Source organism: Lygodium microphyllum, chromosome 20 (genome assembly GCF_053477565.2).
Source record: "Lygodium microphyllum isolate KBCC chromosome 20, Lygodium_microphyllum_v1.1.10, whole genome shotgun sequence".
In the NCBI taxonomy this organism is placed as follows: domain Eukaryota; kingdom Viridiplantae; phylum Streptophyta; class Polypodiopsida; order Schizaeales; family Lygodiaceae; genus Lygodium; species Lygodium microphyllum.
The window spans coordinates 36,621,905-36,638,677 of NC_141154.1; the positions used below are offsets into that span (position 1 = coordinate 36,621,905).

Here is a 16,773-nt window from a genome sequence, read left to right on the forward strand (position 1 = left end):
ATAAAGAGACAATTTGGAATTGGGACTAGTATGTACTATACATGCAAGACAAAGGTAAAAACATTGAACCATTCATTTATTGAGGGTATGTATAAAGCAAAAAAGTCTCAAGTTGCTTCAATTCTATATTCATCCTCTAGACACCTTTAAGCTTAATTGAAGGAAATTGCTTATTGGAAAAATTTATAGGTAAAGCTTGAAACATGGAATTGGCTAAGATCTCTTTCTCTATAGAATGCTAGGATGAATAGGAATGAAGCAATCTTCAAAGGTAAGATTTTAGTTTTGCTCACAGCATGAGAATGGACATCTTGCTATAGGTTTCTATGGACACCTTAGTGCTTTAATATATAAAAAAGCAATAAACAAAGAGAATATATTACAAGACTACTGGATTACTCCTAACCAATTGAGTGCACAATTGGATCACTCCTCTTGCAACATCTTGCTGAGACTCGAGAGGGTACAACTGATATGCTACACTATATTCATGATCTCATGTCCAATGGATGTCACAATGATAGTTTGTTGAAAATTACGGCCTTCACTTGATGTTTTTGAATTGTAGATGCATGTTGGCCTTATGGTCCTTTGCCAATACCTATAATGCTAGGATATTTACCCTCTTTTGATGTAAATATTCAACATTTTCATGCAATTCCTTACTAGTATATGTAAAACTTCCACAAAAAAAAGGTGAAAGCTTCACTAAGGCTTGCCATGAATTGAAAGTCTAAATTAACTTGCAATTTAACCCTTACAATACTTTGTAGATTTTCATGTCACTAAAAACTTGAACTAATTTCTAGCAAGCATTATGTTATGTTTCTTTACATCAATTAACAAGTTATTTATAAACTTGTGTGATGATACCCTTTGTTTTCACAATGCATTTTGGACTTTTAAAGCTAACTTGTATCCTTAAAACATGGCATTAATAACATGATAGATTGCATGCATAAATAGTACATAGGGATATACAAACTAATCTAATCCTTTCAACTTGTGAATGTTGGGTTGCTTCTAATAAATTTTCAGTCACATGCATGATTTTAATCCCAATGACAATGAGCACATGCCCATTTCAACCATGTTAATGGTCAATGTTTGAAGTAAGTGCAAAAAAGCTTCGCTTGAAAGCCATCATACAATGGACAACTACTAGGCCCACGTGATGTGAAAACCAATGGGTCACTTCTTCGACATTCACTACCAAAGTAAATATTCTACTAAATAAACAATTTTTAGTGGTTCACATGTTATGCGTGGAGTAATGGGATTAGATATATTTGCAAATCATGTTTTCAATAGATACATTGCAACATCTATTTCTAAGATCTTACACGCCCACTAAAGGACACATTGGATGTTTGTTTGGAAAATGTATGCTACAACTACATGGAAATGAATTTTAGTACAAATTGGCAAGTCAATCAATATATGCTTTACATGTTCTCTCTCTCTCTCTCTCTACACATGCACACATGTATACATACATACATGCACACGTTCACACACGTGCACATGCACACACACACAAACGCCATATATTGTACATTAGACACATGCACGTGTGTCGAGAGAGAGAGAGAGAGAGAGAGAGAGAGAGAGAGAGAGAGAGAGAGAGAGAGAGAGAGAGAGAGAGAGAGAGAGAGAGAGAGAGAGAGAGAGAGAGAGAGAGATGATTGACAATCCTAGTGTCAAGGAAAGAGAGAGAAGCAAAAGAATAGAAACATCCATAGCCAAATCTTAAGTAAGTCAAAGATAGACACAAATCCTTAAGGATGTTATCCTAGCCTTAGAGATAAGCTAGTTTTAGGTTTTAAAGCGATTCCCTTGAGACTTAGAGATAAGAAACTAGTTTTGGGGCCAGCTTTAGGTTTTAAAACAATTCCCATGAAATTGTCTCAAAAGGTCATGCGTATCTAAAAATAAAATTTTATGTGGAAAAATGCACCAACATATATTGTTCAACCTAAGAGTCTCACCTATCACCTTAAACATTAGTTTTCCTTTGCGATTATTGGAAAATAGTTGGTGGTCCCATTGTTATGGATTGCTTTCCAAGTTGCCCATGACTCAAAACCAAGTTTCTCTTGAAAATGTAAAACCATGCAATGTGTTCTAGTGCAGGTTTCACTTTCTACTAAAATTCAATAAAGGAGAGTTGACAAGTCCAATAGCTTGAGGGTCGATAATTGAGGCAAAAAAAAAAATCTTCAATGCTTTGATTGCAGTCTATGAAATTGTTGTGTATATATACATTATCCATGCCTATCAAGTTGATACCTAAATAGAGGGGTTTTTTGAGACACTAATGCACAGCAAAGAGTGTGTTGCTTGTTGGTTTTTGGAAGAATTGGAGTGCATTACTTGCATCTTTGTAAAAAACAGTGTAGGAGTGCTTTTGGATGTGCCTCAATGAGATTGTGATTTCTTGAACACCTAGTGCCATATGCATTCATTAGTTAGACATTCGGAGGATTATCTCATTAGATGTTAAAAATGTTATTGGAAAATTTTGTATTGCTTTCAAAATGTTGTCATCGATCCTTGAACTCTTCTCTATTTAAGAGACAAGCTCGACCCCATTGTGACATGAACTTGCACATACCCTAACGCCCTTCATGGTTTAGGCTTCCATTGTGTAGGTGCAATTGACTTTCTTGTGGCACTAAGTATAACAAGAAAAAAGCAAACAAAGACTCTCCTAGGTGGTTGATATAGGTGGTGGTTATTTGTCAGTTGAACTCTTGTTTCTCTCTCAGTTCAAGAGACAAGCTTGGGCTCCACCATTGCATGAAATTGCACATGCCCTACACACATTGTCAACTTGGATGTGGTGAGGTTATAAAGTATAATGGCGAAATGGGCACGAAGACTCTCTTAGGTGGCTGATATAGGTGGTGGTCATTTGTCAATTCTAGATGTTTGCTACTAGAGAATAACATTGGTAACACAAGGGATAGACAAGGGGCACAATAGAGATAATAAGCCAATAGTAGCTTGCAAAGTGACCGAATTTGGTAAAGAAAAGAAAATGCAACAATACTACGTATCTTTGACAGCTATTGTTACCTACTTTCTTATTGTATACTCCTGCCAATATTTTTTCATTTGAAGGGTCTTAGAGATCGGCAGCAAATCACTTGTAGCAACTCTCTCAAATAAGGGGAGAGGGTTGACTGATGATCATCTTCATCATCAGCTAAAAGTTATCTTGCCGTCTTACCTTTTGCAGATGCCCCTACCTTAGATAATCAAGCAAAAGAGAGGATGTATTATGGATAAATTTAGAATATTATAGTATTATACAAAATACTTGCTATCTAAGATATTAAGGTATAAATTATTTTTAGATTAATATTAGTTATATATATAAAATTTAAATTTCAGTTAAAATGTTAATGTATAATTTATTTTTAGACCGATATTAATGATATAGTCACCACTTGGCACTAAGGCTACGCCTACGGCAGGCTAGAAAAGAAACCGGCGCGCCATAAAACATAAGCCAGCGTCGGACAGAGACGGGGGCGGGGGGGGCCTTGCATTTGCCCGTTTTGAACAGCGTCATCAACCCCTTTTTTTTTCTTTTGAATTTACAGTCAGAATTTTACGTGAGTTTAAAAAATATTCGGGGGTAAAAAAAAGGGTGATTGCCTCGAGAATTCCATCTAGGCTAGCGCTTCCTTTGCTCCACCCGCACTGGAAGATTGGAGTCTTCTGCTCTGCACTGCTCTGCGCGCGCTCTCTCTCTCTCTCTCTCTCTCTCTCTCTCTCTGTAGACTGTGTCTCGGCTTCTCTCTGTGCTTCTAACCCTAGCCTCTGCTTGTCTCTCTAACCTGACCTCAGGCATCCGGAAGATTGTCTTTTCGTCGCACATTCCCCTCAGACATGGCGTGCCGATGCGCCTCTCCCGGCCATGATCGGCGCCGTTTCTCTTTCTGAACAGACAGAGAAAGAAAGGGACCTTTCGCCTTGGCCATTCTATCGGTTTTGCTCTTTCTTTCCCGCTCTCTCCTGAGAGAAACTCGCGGCTGTTATTAACATGCGTTCATTTTGCGCCATGCATTCTACATAAGGCCGTTTTTTAATCCATATCTTGCTCGATAGATCCAGCATTCTAACGTTCGAAAACTAGTTCCCTGTTTCTCGCGCTTCAAGGGCCACATATCGTGTCCGTTTTTGTTTTCTGAATCGCAGGAGAATTTCGGTTAGGTGCTGTCCTATTGCATTTCTGCTGTTGAAGGGGAGTGCAATCCGATACCTAGTCGGGCGCGCCAGTATCAATATAGTCGGTCCTGCAAGAAGAGGAGATACTAATTGCTCACAGCCGTGGGTACCGCAAGAGGACATTACTGAATAATCAAGACAGTCGTCCTGCGAGAACAGACCATTACTGAATAATCAGACAGAGTCTTCCTGCAATAAGAGGACATTACTAAACAATCAAGGCAGTTGGTCCTGCAAGAACAAGACAAACTTGATTGTCAAATTTGCGTTCTGCTGAACACATTTGCTTTCTCGTTCCTTCGACGACATGTGACTCAAAATTCCGTCTGTGCTACTCAACTGACATAGTGGCGAATCCGAAAGACACTGGGGAGGCCCCCAAAGGCCTAGCACTCCTGCAGCCCAAGAAAGCTTTAAAGACTTTTTTTCATGACTTGCATTTCCAGACCAGAAAGGGATCAGTGGTTCCAGAAAATACATTGCCTTGCTGTGATCCTGGATGTATGTCTACCCCTGAAGTCGATGTAATCTACGATGATTCCTTGATCTTTTCTCAGGGAAAGAAGGATGATGCACTTTGTGATCTGTTCTCCCCTGGAAAGGATAAAACTGCCGGTCTTGCTATTATAGATTTGACGTCTGAGGAGCTTGTGGGAGAAAGGCTACTGCCAAATGGTGACATCTATGCAGGATCTTTGCAAGGCAACCTTCCAGAAGGTACAGGCAAATATTTATGGGCAGACGGATGCATGTATGAAGGCCAGTGGGCCAAAGGTAAGAAGACTGGCAAAGGAAAAATTTCCTGGCCCTCAGGAGCTACGTATGAGGGTGATTTCATGGCAGGCTATATCCATGGTGTCGGAACCTTCACAGGAGTGGATGGCACGACCTACAAAGGAAGTTGGTATATGAACGAAAAGAAAGGCCTTGGAACCAAAAGCTATCCAAATGGTGATGTTTATGAGGGTTCATGGAATCATGGTGTTCCAGATGGTGTTGGCAGATACATTTGGAAGAATGGAAACGAGTATGTAGGAGACTGGAAATCAGGTTCCATGTCTGGGAGAGGAATATTGATGTGGGTCTCTGGTGACAAGTATGATGGCCAGTGGCTGGATGGATTGTTGCATGGCCATGGTGTTTACACCTGGGTAGATGGCAGCACTTATGTGGGAACTTGGAGCAGGGGTTTTAAAGATGGAAAGGGAGTTTTCATTCCTCCTGGATTAAGTTCCCGAAGAGGATCCTGGTCAAGTTTAGGTGACCAAGTTTGTTTGGATGAGGGAGCTACAGCATCCCAGTGGGCAAGAAGCTCATCTGCATCGGATAGTGAGCAGTGGGCTGCTAGTGATTGCAGGATGTCAAGCTCTGGATCATCTACAGACAAAATTACATGCAGTGATGCTTCGGCAGTTTCTGAAGATGGAACTGAGAGACGTGTCTCTTTCGAGCACCGATGGAGCATTCACGATTCCCTTGATCGGTTCCTTGAGACAAGAGGGATTAACAATGCCTCAGTGATGCAAATTACAGGAAGATACAATTTGGAAGATCTTGAAGCATTTGAGTCTTTTGTAGTGGAGCGAGAATATGTACAGGGTGTGCTGATTAACGAGCTTGTGAAAGAAACTTCTTTGGTGCATCCAGGAAAGGTTTCGAGGCGGCAAAGGCGTCACAGTGGGGAACATATCAGACCAGGGGAAACAATTTTCAAAGGACATCAGAGCTATGATCTAATGTTAAATTTGCAGCTAGGGATAAGGTGAGACAATGCTAGTTGTTCAATTGTGTCAGTGTATTCATACATCTACAGTCTAATGGCAGCACACTTACTGGGATGTTTGCTGATTTTTAGATATACTGTTGGAAAGATAACACCAGAGCCGAAGCGCGAAATATGCCCTGCTGATTTTGGGCCAAGGGCCAGAATTTGGATGAACTTTCCAAGGGAGGGCTCTCAGCTTACTCCTCCACATCAATCTTTTGATTTCAAGTGGAAAGATTATTGTCCAATAGTTTTTAGGTAAGTTCTTTTTCAATTATTTGGCCTAATTTGTGTGTGCACTTCTTATATCAGAGTCCCAAGGGACTTCCGCAAGTATCATGGAGTTAAAGAAGTGATTTGCAAGATTGGCCTATTTGTATCTTTTAGTATTGTCTCCATTGCTTTTCCTTATCCTGTAAGCATCATGCTAGGTATCATATTTGTTGTTTGCCAATGATTCCTCTAGTAGCATTCAACATTGTACATCTATCTTATCTCCTTTCCATTTCTCTTGGACCGCCATCGATTCATTTGTCATTCTTGTATATGGTGTATTTTCAATCACTTGTGGTTGACAGAATTTTGTTATAGAGCGTGACGCCTATGTTCCTCAATTCTTTACGTATAGACTTTAGGGTGTGCTTCTAGTATTTTGAAAATTTTAAATGGTTTGACTGTGTTTGGATTTGTTCTATTAACCAGGCACCTGCGGGAGCTTTTCAAGATTGATACAGCTGATTACATGTTGTCTATTTGTGGAGATAGTGGGTTGAGGGAATTATCATCACCAGGGAAGAGTGGGAGTGTATTTTATGTCTCAAATGATGATCGATTTATGATCAAAACTATGCGGAAGGCGGAGGTTAAGGTATCTGATGGTTTTGTGTTTTTCTTAAATGCTGCACCTTGAAATTTTATTAAATCTCAAGTTTCAATCTCTATCTTGTTCGTGCAAGTGAAGTCCATTGATTAATTTCTTATCTAGTGTATGGAAATTACTTTTTAGGCATTCTTTTGTTGTGAATCTGATCCTGTCACATGCACAGTAAGAGATTTGTGGTTGTTCTTTTGTCTCAGCTATCTGCCCTCTCTAGCTCTGCAACATAAAGTATGTTCAGAAGGGTTGCTGCTGGCAGACTTGGATGCATGTATTGTGATTTTCAGTATGTCAGAAGTGTTTCTGCTGACAGGATTTGGATGTATATGTTGCAATTTTGTTAGCTTGTTTTCTTTACTTCTTAAAACAGAAGCTTAGTTTCAGATCTGAAAGATATATGAGTTCATGAATGTTGCAATTTTGTTAGCTCATGAATGTAGAGACAAGCTCTGCTCCCACCTTCCCAAACAAAATAAAACTAGGTTTTTTTGCTCTTCACATATGTGAAGCTATATACTAGCTTCTCTCTGTTCTCTCTGTCCATTGTCTTCCCCGTTTTTGGTCTTTAACCTCTTTGTTATCTTGCTGGTGGATGATATTGGTATTGATATCAAAAGGTGTCCTGGATTTTGAGGATTTTTCTTGATTTACCATCTTCCCTTTTTTTTTCTCAGTTCTTTTTTTGGTTTTTGCTTATTGCACATATTCCTACTTGCCAAAGGCTGTCCTAGCTTAGATGTTTGAATTATTGCTGCTATGGGTTGGTGATCTCAGGTGCTGCTTGGAATGCTTCCAAATTATTATGAACATGTTCGGACATATGAAAACACTCTTATTACTAAGTTTTTTGGTCTGCATCGAATAAGGCCAGCAGGTGGTCAAAAGGTAGATATATTGTGTTACATGCTATCTCAATGCACTACCACATCAAAGATCTCTTTTGTTCCATGTGCTGAATTATCACTTCATATGAATCATGTTGCAGGTTCGCTTCATAGTTATGGGCAACATGTTCTGCACGGAGTTGCGGATTCATCGCAGATTTGACTTGAAGGGATCCTCACAAGGACGCTCTGCAGACAAGTTGGAGATGGATGAAAACACAACTCTGAAAGATCTGGATTTGGACTTTGTTTTCCGATTGGAGCCAGCTTGGAGGCAAGCTTTGCTGAGGTGGGCAATGTTCCTCTTACTACACAATTGTTTGCTGTGTACTACAAATGCCATATGCCTGGAAGAATTTGCACTGATTGTAAGATTTTGTATTGTTAGTTCAGCATTATTGTGTGAACTGTACTTCACCTATCAAAGGAGATGTTTGGGTTATGTTTGTTCCAAGACTTCGTTGATGTGACCTTGGGGGGTGGGGAGTGTGCCTACACCCAATGCATTTTTCTTTTTAGCTGGTTATGGTTATAATAGAGTATACTACTTTTGGTACTCCTATTATACTTGCAAAACAACGTGCGACACAAACACCCAAGCCTCACACACATTCATTTATTTGGGATGGCTTAGAGATTTTCTTGAATCTTGAGAGCATTGGGGCCCCAAACTTTTGCTGCTTAGATGGGTCTTTTGTGGATCGATGCATGGGGAGTATGTATGGATGTGCATTTGTGTGTCTCTTTGTTGTATATCCTCACCTTTTAGACTCCATACTTTTTGTTCATTGGCTTTGGAATATTGTTTTAGCTTTTTGGATCAATTGCCTACTAGGCTGGATGTTTATGCTTAATTGTTTGGTGAGGTGCCCTTATTTTCCAAAGCGTGCACAATTTAATAGCATTTGATGCCATGATTTCTCATGGATGCACTTTTTTCTTAGAAGATCTGCAATTTCTCCCCGATAGTCTTGTCACAAGGGATTGGATAGAGTGTGCTACTGTTTCACCAATGTTTTGGAGTCATGGGGCTGAACTATTTTTTGTACATTAATCATCAATACAAAATGTGTCTCATTATTGTATTGTAGATTTGTAGCATATTGAGAGGGACAACATAAAATGAAAAAGAAGCTCTTTCTACATAGCATTAGCTTGGAAGTTGCAAAAAGGTCTCCAAGAGATGCCAATACTTACTATATCCTAGAAGAATCCACTATTGTGAAGATCAAGGCAAGAAAGACGTCTAGTTGACTTCAGCCTTACTATGTATCACAAGAACCCATGGCCATGAAGATAGATGCAAGGAAGATGTCCTATTGTTGTAATTTCAAAGTTTCAAAGGTGAGTTGTTGTACAAGCTATCATCCTCTAGGCTTAGTACAATACATGAGCCATCGAACAGCATGTCCAAAGTGAAGCAATGATTCTAGGAATCTTCAATGGTCTCAAATAGCTTAAAAGGAGAAAGAACTTACTACTAATGTATTGTAGGTTTGATCATAAGTATTTTGCTTGGTGTTACAAGCCATTTGAAACCATGCATTATAAAACATAACATGAGAGTATGCTTTTGGAAATGTTTGAAGTTGCACTGACTTCAGTGGCCTGCAACTAGCAAGTAGGGATATTTCTTATTTGTCAAACATGTGGCCAAAGAAAAAAATGTGAATGAGGACTCTTAAGTGTGACACTTGGTTTCACTCCTTAGTGTGATATTGGTTACAAAGTGTCACGTATATTTCTAGTAGCGCTTGCATGTTTCCAATAGAATTCTTTTGTGGTGTACCTTGGCTTGATGAGGACTTCCAAAGGGGAGCAATGATTCTAGGATTCTTTAATTGTACCATGTAGCACACCCATTGCTCAATTGTCAATGATATGAAAAGATGGAGAATGATGTGTTTTAGTTAAGGTGTATCTGTATTCTTGATCAGCTTGTGCACATTCTTGTTAGAAAAGTATGGCACAATGAAAGCAAAGAGACATTGTTGTAATTGATTGCAAGAACACAAAGAAGACAAAAGAACATAAGAACTCAAGGAGAATATGCTGACGAAATAGGATCCATATACCAAGGCTCAAGAACAGTACAAAGGCTTGGGCATTGAGTCACTGACAGAGTGCACTAATCTCTCTCTCTCCACCTAGTAGTCAAGCTAAAGGATGCATATTTGATGATTGACAAAGTGTGAGGGAGAGGCAACCTATAAGTAGACAATAAAGTGATGCTAGAAAATACTATTCGGCCAGCCATTAAGGTGCTTGAAAATATGGGTTGGCCAGCCACAAAAAACATTTGACATAAATTACTAACATGTAGCCACAAAAAACATTTGATATAAATGATTAAATTACATGTAAGTGCCCATACTCACCCATGAGATGCACTTTGCTTCACGCTCTCTTAGATTATGGTTGATCAGTGCAATATAGTATACAATGATAATGACTCATCATAGTATATATAACAATGTGAAACAAATAGGACCATGGATACCAAGGCAATGGATGCACAAGCCACCACCAAGGTATCTTAGTAATGAATGTGAATGTTGATCGTACAAATTCAAACCATAGAAAATAAAAAAGGTGAGTATCTCAATGTTGATTACCAACGTTGTGCTTCAACATATGTGACCATGGATTGTTTGCCTTTAAGTAGACTGCTAATGTGTCCCTCATGTGAGCTTAGCCCGAGTAAAGATTGCGCTCTATGAAATAATACAACTCATTTTGAATCTTGATATTAATTTGAGTTTTAAGCGTTGGGAAGAACGTGAGAATAACAATACTTTGAACTTAATCATCTTGATTAATTCACCATGAAAATGAGAGAGAGAGAGAGAGAGAGAGAGAGAGAGAGAGAGAGAGAGAGAGAGATTTACAAAAAAAAAAAGAGAGAGAGAGAGAGTTAACACTATCTTGAGAGGGGAACTAGCCCCTCTTCCTTTACAGGAATTTATTGAAACAAAACCATGGGTACCAAGTATCTAAACTATATACAAAAGGGTTGAGTTGTAATTTTGAAAATTAAATTAGGATTTTGAAATCTTAATTTTTGCAAACTCTAAGCAATAAGCTAATTTTCTTCTTTAGTGCTTGGATTAGATGAAGCTAAGTAGAAAGTGTTTCTTGGATGAGAGATAGATAAAAGAGTACAAAGCACTTGGCTGAAATTTGAGTCTGAGAGCTTATTCCAAATGAAAAGATAGGTCTCTAATATATAGGTGTGGGGCTTGGATGCTCGAAAGTGAAAAGTAAAGGTTACAAATGATAAGTGTTTGTTGAAAATGATAAATATAAAGACACTTGTCTTTTTAAAATGACACATGTTCTATTCTAGATGTCACATATCACTTTTCTAGAGATAGAAGCTTTCAAACCTTCTACTCTAAAATCTCTCAAATGGTTAAGAATTTGAGATAGTTGCTAAAGACAAAATTGTTCTTTACAGGAATTTATTGAAACAAAACCATAGGTACAAAGTATCTAAACTATATACAAAAGGGTTGAGTTGTTGTAATTTTGAAAATTAAATTAGGATTTTGAAATCTTAAATTTTGCAAACTCTAAGCAACAAGCTAATTTTTTTCTTTAGTGCTTGGATTAGATGAAGCTAAGTAGAAAGTGTTTCTTGGATGAGAGATAGATAGAAGAGTACAAAGCACGTGGTTGAAATTTGAGTGTGAGAGTTTATTTCAAATGAAAAGATAGGTCTCTAATATATAGGTGTGGGGCTTGAATGCTCAAAAGTGAAAAAAGGTTACAAATGATAAGTGTTTGTAGAAAATGACAAATGTAGGGACACTCGTCTTTTTAAAATGACACATGTTCGATTCTAGATGTCACATATCACTTTTCTAGAGATAAAAGCTTTCAAACCTTTTACTCTAAAATCTCTCAAATGGTTAAGAATTTGAGATAGTTGCTAAAGACAAAATTGTTCTTTGCGAAATTTCGAAGCTTTTAATATGAATAAAACTTTCATTTGAGCAGCTTTCAAAAATAGTAATCTCCTAAATTTTAGGAGTCGTGAAATTTAGCTTTTGGAGAGCTTCATTATATGGGTTCATCGGTTTATGGTTTGTTTATTTGATCATATGTATTTGATCACACTTTTTGAAGCTACTCACTATATGGGCTTCTAGGTAATGTGACTATTTGAGTTAAAAGTCTTAGTTATTTGAGCTGTTTGCTCAATCTGATGGCTTGACTAAACTTTTAATTTCTCTTGGGTATCTTGTCAATTATGATCCAAGTATAATTATAGGGCGTTTTGAAAGATGAATATTTAAATTATGTAAAAAATATAAATCGCTTTTCAAAGTACATGAGAGCCAATATATCTTTGTAACAATTGATATGCAAAAGGTTTGTCAGATCTCTCTCTCTCTTGAAATCTGTCTTGTTCTTAAGACCTTGCTTGAAGTATTTTTAATTTTATAACTTTTTCATAAGTCGCAAGTATTTTTGGAGTCTTTAAAATACTATTTTGGTATCCATTTAGACTCTAATTGAGAGTAATTTTTAAATTGCAGAAGGAATTTTCTAGAAATGTTTCTTGATCATATGAAAGACTATTTGCTTTGGTTGAAGTATCTTCTCTTGTTCATCTATTTTAAATGGATTCTCTATTACAGGTTCCAATGGTGGAGGCTTTTCATAAGGTTTTAAAAGATGGATATGAAAAGCATTGTGAATTTTTCATTGCTTTGAAAGTTGTAATTTGAAACAAACATCATTGATCTTTTTAATGACTTGAAATGGTCCATAATTTCTTGTGGCGAGCTTAGTAGACTTGCGAGACTTGTTAGAGCTTCTTGTTGCAAAGAAGAAGTCCTTGCTTTGATACCAATGTAAGTGTTGGGAAGAACATGAGAATGACAATACTTTGACTTTGAACTTAACCAACTTGATTAATTATCACCATGAAAATTGAGAGAGAGAGAGAGAGAGAGAGAGAGAGAGAGAAGACTCAAAGTGGAGAGGGGAACCGGCTTCTCCCTTTTTACATGAATTTATTGAAATAAAACTACGAGCACCAAGTGCTCGAACCATATACAAAAGGGTTGATTTGTTACAATTTTGAGAGTTAGGGTTTAATTTCTGCAGACTTTGAGTAGAACGATGATTTTTTTCTTTAGTGCTTGAATTAGATCAAGCTAAGTAGAAAGTGTTTCTTAGATGAGAGATAAATAGAAGAGTATAAAGCATGTGTCTGAAATTTTAGCATAAGAGCTTATTCTAAACAAAGAGAGAGATCTCTAATATATAAGTGTGGAGCTTGGGTGTCAAAAGTGAAAGCAGAGGTTACAAATGATAAGTGTTTGTTGAAAATGACAAGTGTAGGGACACTACTATTCAAAATGACACATATTCTATTCTAGATGCTACATGTTACTTTTCTAGCGAAAGAATCTTTCAAAACTTTTACTTTAAAATCTCTTAAATGGTTAAGAATTTGATATAGTTGCTTAAAACAAATTATTCCTTGCGAAATTGTGGAGTCTTTATTGCAACAGAATTTCCATTTGAGCAGCTTTCAAAAATAGTAACCTCCTTAATTTTAGGAGTCGCTAAATTTAGCTCTTTTGGAGAGCTTTATTATATAGATTCACTGGTTCATGGTTTGTTTCTTTGATCATGAGCATTTGGTTCCACTTTTTGAAACCACTCATTATATGGGCTTCTAGTCAATATGACTATTTCAATGTAAAAGTCTTAGTTATTTGAGCTTTCTAGTCAATTTGGCAGCTCGACTACAATTTTTAATTTCTCACCCAAGTATAATTATAGGGTGTTTTGGCCATTGAATATGTTTAAATAGAAAGATGAATATTTGAAATATTTAAAAAAGTACAAATCACCTTTCAAAGTAAATGAGTATCAAATTGATTTGGAAACGTTGAGCTAATATGTTTTCGTAACAATTGATATACAAAAGGTTTGTTACACCAGCTCCAAGGTTTCAAAACTTGCCAGACTTCAAAGCTTGTAGAGAACAATCCTACAAGATGTGTCTTTGGGAAGGTGGACTGGACTGCACGTGTTAAAAATTGATCTTGTATTTGGGTCAGCGATTGCCTCAAACTTGATAGTGTGGTGTTGAACATAGAGGGTCACAACATGCATGGTCAATAGCGCTCCTACATAAAGTTGTAACTTTTCCGACACTTCTAAAGATGTCTTGTAGGAGGTGGCCGCCGGAAGAACTTCTCTAGAGATGCATGGAGAATAGTGGAGCATGCACAAGCATCATTTGTCTCCCAAGTAACAATTGTTTTCTCATAGTCATCATCATCCCATTCCAATCATTTGGATAAGGATGTGAACCAAATCCAAAAGAAGCCAGCATCATTTGAGCCCATGCAAGCAATGTGGTCATGTACTCTTCTTTCATGGGCAAAAAGGTGGGCTGAACTATGAGAAGTAGGTAGACCAGATCTCAAAAGAAGCCACCCATCAAATTTCCCATGAACCTGTGAATTGACCACTTTTTATGGTTTGTGGATTCATTGCATCTCGCCAGATTGACCCTCAAGTTAAAGAAAATCTTGTATAGCATAGGTGTGCTTTCCCAGCAACATTGTAGTTTTTAGACCACCATTGTCACTCTTTATGCCTTGTATGGCCTGACAGCTCCTCCAGTGTGGCCAGCTCAGTTGATCAGGTAGCCATCTCTGATCTTTTGTTGTGCACCTGGTGCTTTCTGTCACTGTTTTAGTCTAATCTTTAACTAGTTGAGGGGTGGTTTGCCTAAAAACGAGTTGGTTCTCCAGAATTTGTACATCCTTGATTGCTTCACAAATTTCTGAATGAATTTTAAAGCTACTGCTTTAAATTCTAAGGCTAACAAATTAAACAAGATTAGCTTTGTTACTAGTTATGTGTGACTATATATATAGATAGATAGATAGATAGATAGATAGATAGGGTAGGGAGAAAATTAGTTGCTGTGCTCAATTGTGAACATGTAATGCAAAAAGGTGGAGCAAAAACAAGGATCCTGTTATTTACTAAAATCAAATTCTGAATTTGCTGGACTTTTGTCAAGGTTCTGTATACTGGAAGTGTAGACTACCATTGAAGTGTTGGCTTTTGCAAACAATACTGAATTAGTGCTACTGAATACTTTCTCACCTGGTTCAATCAGCCGTCTTGGACTGAGTTGTGTTGACCGTTGGATGTTCAACTGCAGGCAGATTGAATGTGACTGCAAATTCTTGGAGTCGGAGCGGATTATGGACTATAGTCTTCTGCTTGGTCTCCATTTTAGGGCTCCTCAATTCTCTGCAGTCTTTTCTCCTGGGCCTTGCCTGCCATCAGAACTTCTGTCAGGAGTTGCTTCAGAAGGTTTGGGCACTGTCTGTACATGCTTTCTGAAGGGTTTTATTCATGTAATTGATTGTGTAGTTGGCCAGAGCTTGTGCTGATGCCTATGGAAAAGTAGTACTTCTATTTGGGATACCAGTTCATGTTTCATTAAACGGACGGTCCCTGTTTGTCTTAATTAGATTTTCAAGCTGTGTGTTCACAAGTCACAAGCTTCACCATGGGATGCATGGGATTCTAAAGGGTATTACTTTGTGAGACATAAACAATTTAATGGTAGAGATGTAAACCTGAAAATGGAATTTAGTTTCACTATTTCGGAGCTAAGCTATTTTACTAATATGTTATGATAGCCTGACCTCAGTGGATCATCTTTCCATTTTTGTGCACATTGTCAAATTCTTTTCATCCTGCAGCTATTGTTACTCAAGTTATTGATTTTGATTTATATTTACTTATGAGCTCATTTTAGTGGTTGCAGAGAGAACAACTTCGAAGAATCTGGTTCTTGTTGCACATGAGCCTGAAAAGAATATTACTACCCTAGGCTCACATGTTAGAGGCAGTCCCTTAAAGGCAGCTGTGGCAGGCAATGAGGAGGTTGACCTACTGTTGCCAGGGACAGCCAGGTGTTTATCAAGGCCATGTTTGAATTTTGTATGCAATATTTTGGTAAAGTTTATTAGACAGTTCTAACTTGATCTAATGGTAAACAGGCTGCGAATACAATTAGGGGTGAACATGCCTGCTAGGGCAGACCGAAGACCATGCAAAAGACAAGGCACACTTTATCCAAGGCATGAATGGAATGGAGAAGCTTATGATGTGGTGCTTTATTTTGGCGTAATAGACATTCTGCAAGAATATGACATGGGCAAGAAGCTTGAGCATGCATACAAGTCCCTTCACTTTGATTCTCTTTCCATCTCTGCTGTAGATCCAAGTCTTTATTCAAAACGCTTCCAAGAATTTATTCGACAGATATTCCCTGATAGTTGGGACTAGATGGTATCAGCAGAGTTTCCTAAAATAATCTCTATCTTTGTGATTGGGTGGGATTTATGTTCTGCCTCACTATCTTGCAGATGAGGAAAATGACGAGTTCAGGTAGCACAGTGGTTTGTTGTCTGCTACCTGCAAACAAGGTTTGTGCTGTTGGTGTCACATTATTTCTAACTAAAGAGAAGTACCACCAATGGAAAATCTCGAATCCTCAACAATGCATTGCCTCAGGAGTTCTGTGGAGAGATGTGACTCCTCAATTCTAGCTGACTGGTGGTAACTGGCTCACAAAGGATGGATTACCTGAGAAGCAGAACCTCCTCCCCTGTAAAAGAAGCATAATCTACCTGATGGGATTACTTGAGAAGCAAAACTTCCTCCCCTGGAAAAGAAGCATAATCTAGCTGATGACAGTTTGGATTGGCCCTGAATACAATGCAGAGAGGGCATGCATGTGCGTGTGATTTGCTACCTACTGCTTTGAGATGGTTTAAAGTGGAGCTTAGATTGGTTCTGTAAAGCTCAAGAGCCTCTCCTTGAATGAAAGCCTTTTGTCAAGAGTACAACTTATTGCTCAATAAGATGTATATAGATGCCTTACTGGCTCCTGTGGGATGTATTGGGATATGGAAAAGAGTTGTTTTGAAATCATTGATTATTCTTTTAGCATTGAT

At 37.9% G+C, this 16,773-nt stretch overlaps 1 protein-coding gene across 3 annotated transcripts; it reads left to right on the forward strand.

Moving 5' to 3' along the window:
• The first annotated feature begins 3,729 nt into the window (after positions 1-3,729).
• On the forward strand, positions 3,730-16,770 carry LOC148018839 (phosphatidylinositol 4-phosphate 5-kinase 9-like). Of its 3 annotated transcripts, XR_015695030.1 has the most exons (9): positions 3,730-5,998; positions 6,092-6,259; positions 6,704-6,869; positions 7,653-7,763; positions 7,864-8,051; positions 14,964-15,118; positions 15,570-15,726; positions 15,814-16,242; positions 16,331-16,770. XR_015695030.1 is itself a non-coding variant. In XM_087701110.1 (8 exons), the coding sequence occupies exons 1-8, from the start codon at positions 4,740-4,742 to the stop codon at positions 16,100-16,102; spliced, it is 2,493 nt and encodes an 830-aa protein (XP_087557236.1). In that variant the 5' UTR covers positions 3,730-4,739; the 3' UTR covers positions 16,103-16,769. The 3 variants fall into 3 exon arrangements, 2 of the variants coding, with proteins under 2 accessions (XP_087557236.1, XP_087557237.1); XM_087701110.1 differs by having other exon boundaries at positions 15,814-16,769; XM_087701111.1 differs by having other exon boundaries at positions 3,732-5,998; positions 15,579-15,726; positions 15,814-16,768.
• The last annotated feature ends 3 nt before the right edge of the window (positions 16,771-16,773 follow it).

Coding starts and splice junctions, on each gene's coding strand:
- LOC148018839 (XM_087701110.1), top strand. CDS start 4,740: ATGTCTACCCCTGAAGTCGATGTAATCTACGATGATTCCTTGATCTTT. Junction 5,999..6,091: donor AATTTGCAGCTAGGGATAAG/GTGAGACAATGC, acceptor GCTGATTTTTAG/ATATACTGTTGGAAAGATAA. Junction 6,260..6,703: donor TATTGTCCAATAGTTTTTAG/GTAAGTTCTTTT, acceptor TCTATTAACCAG/GCACCTGCGGGAGCTTTTCA.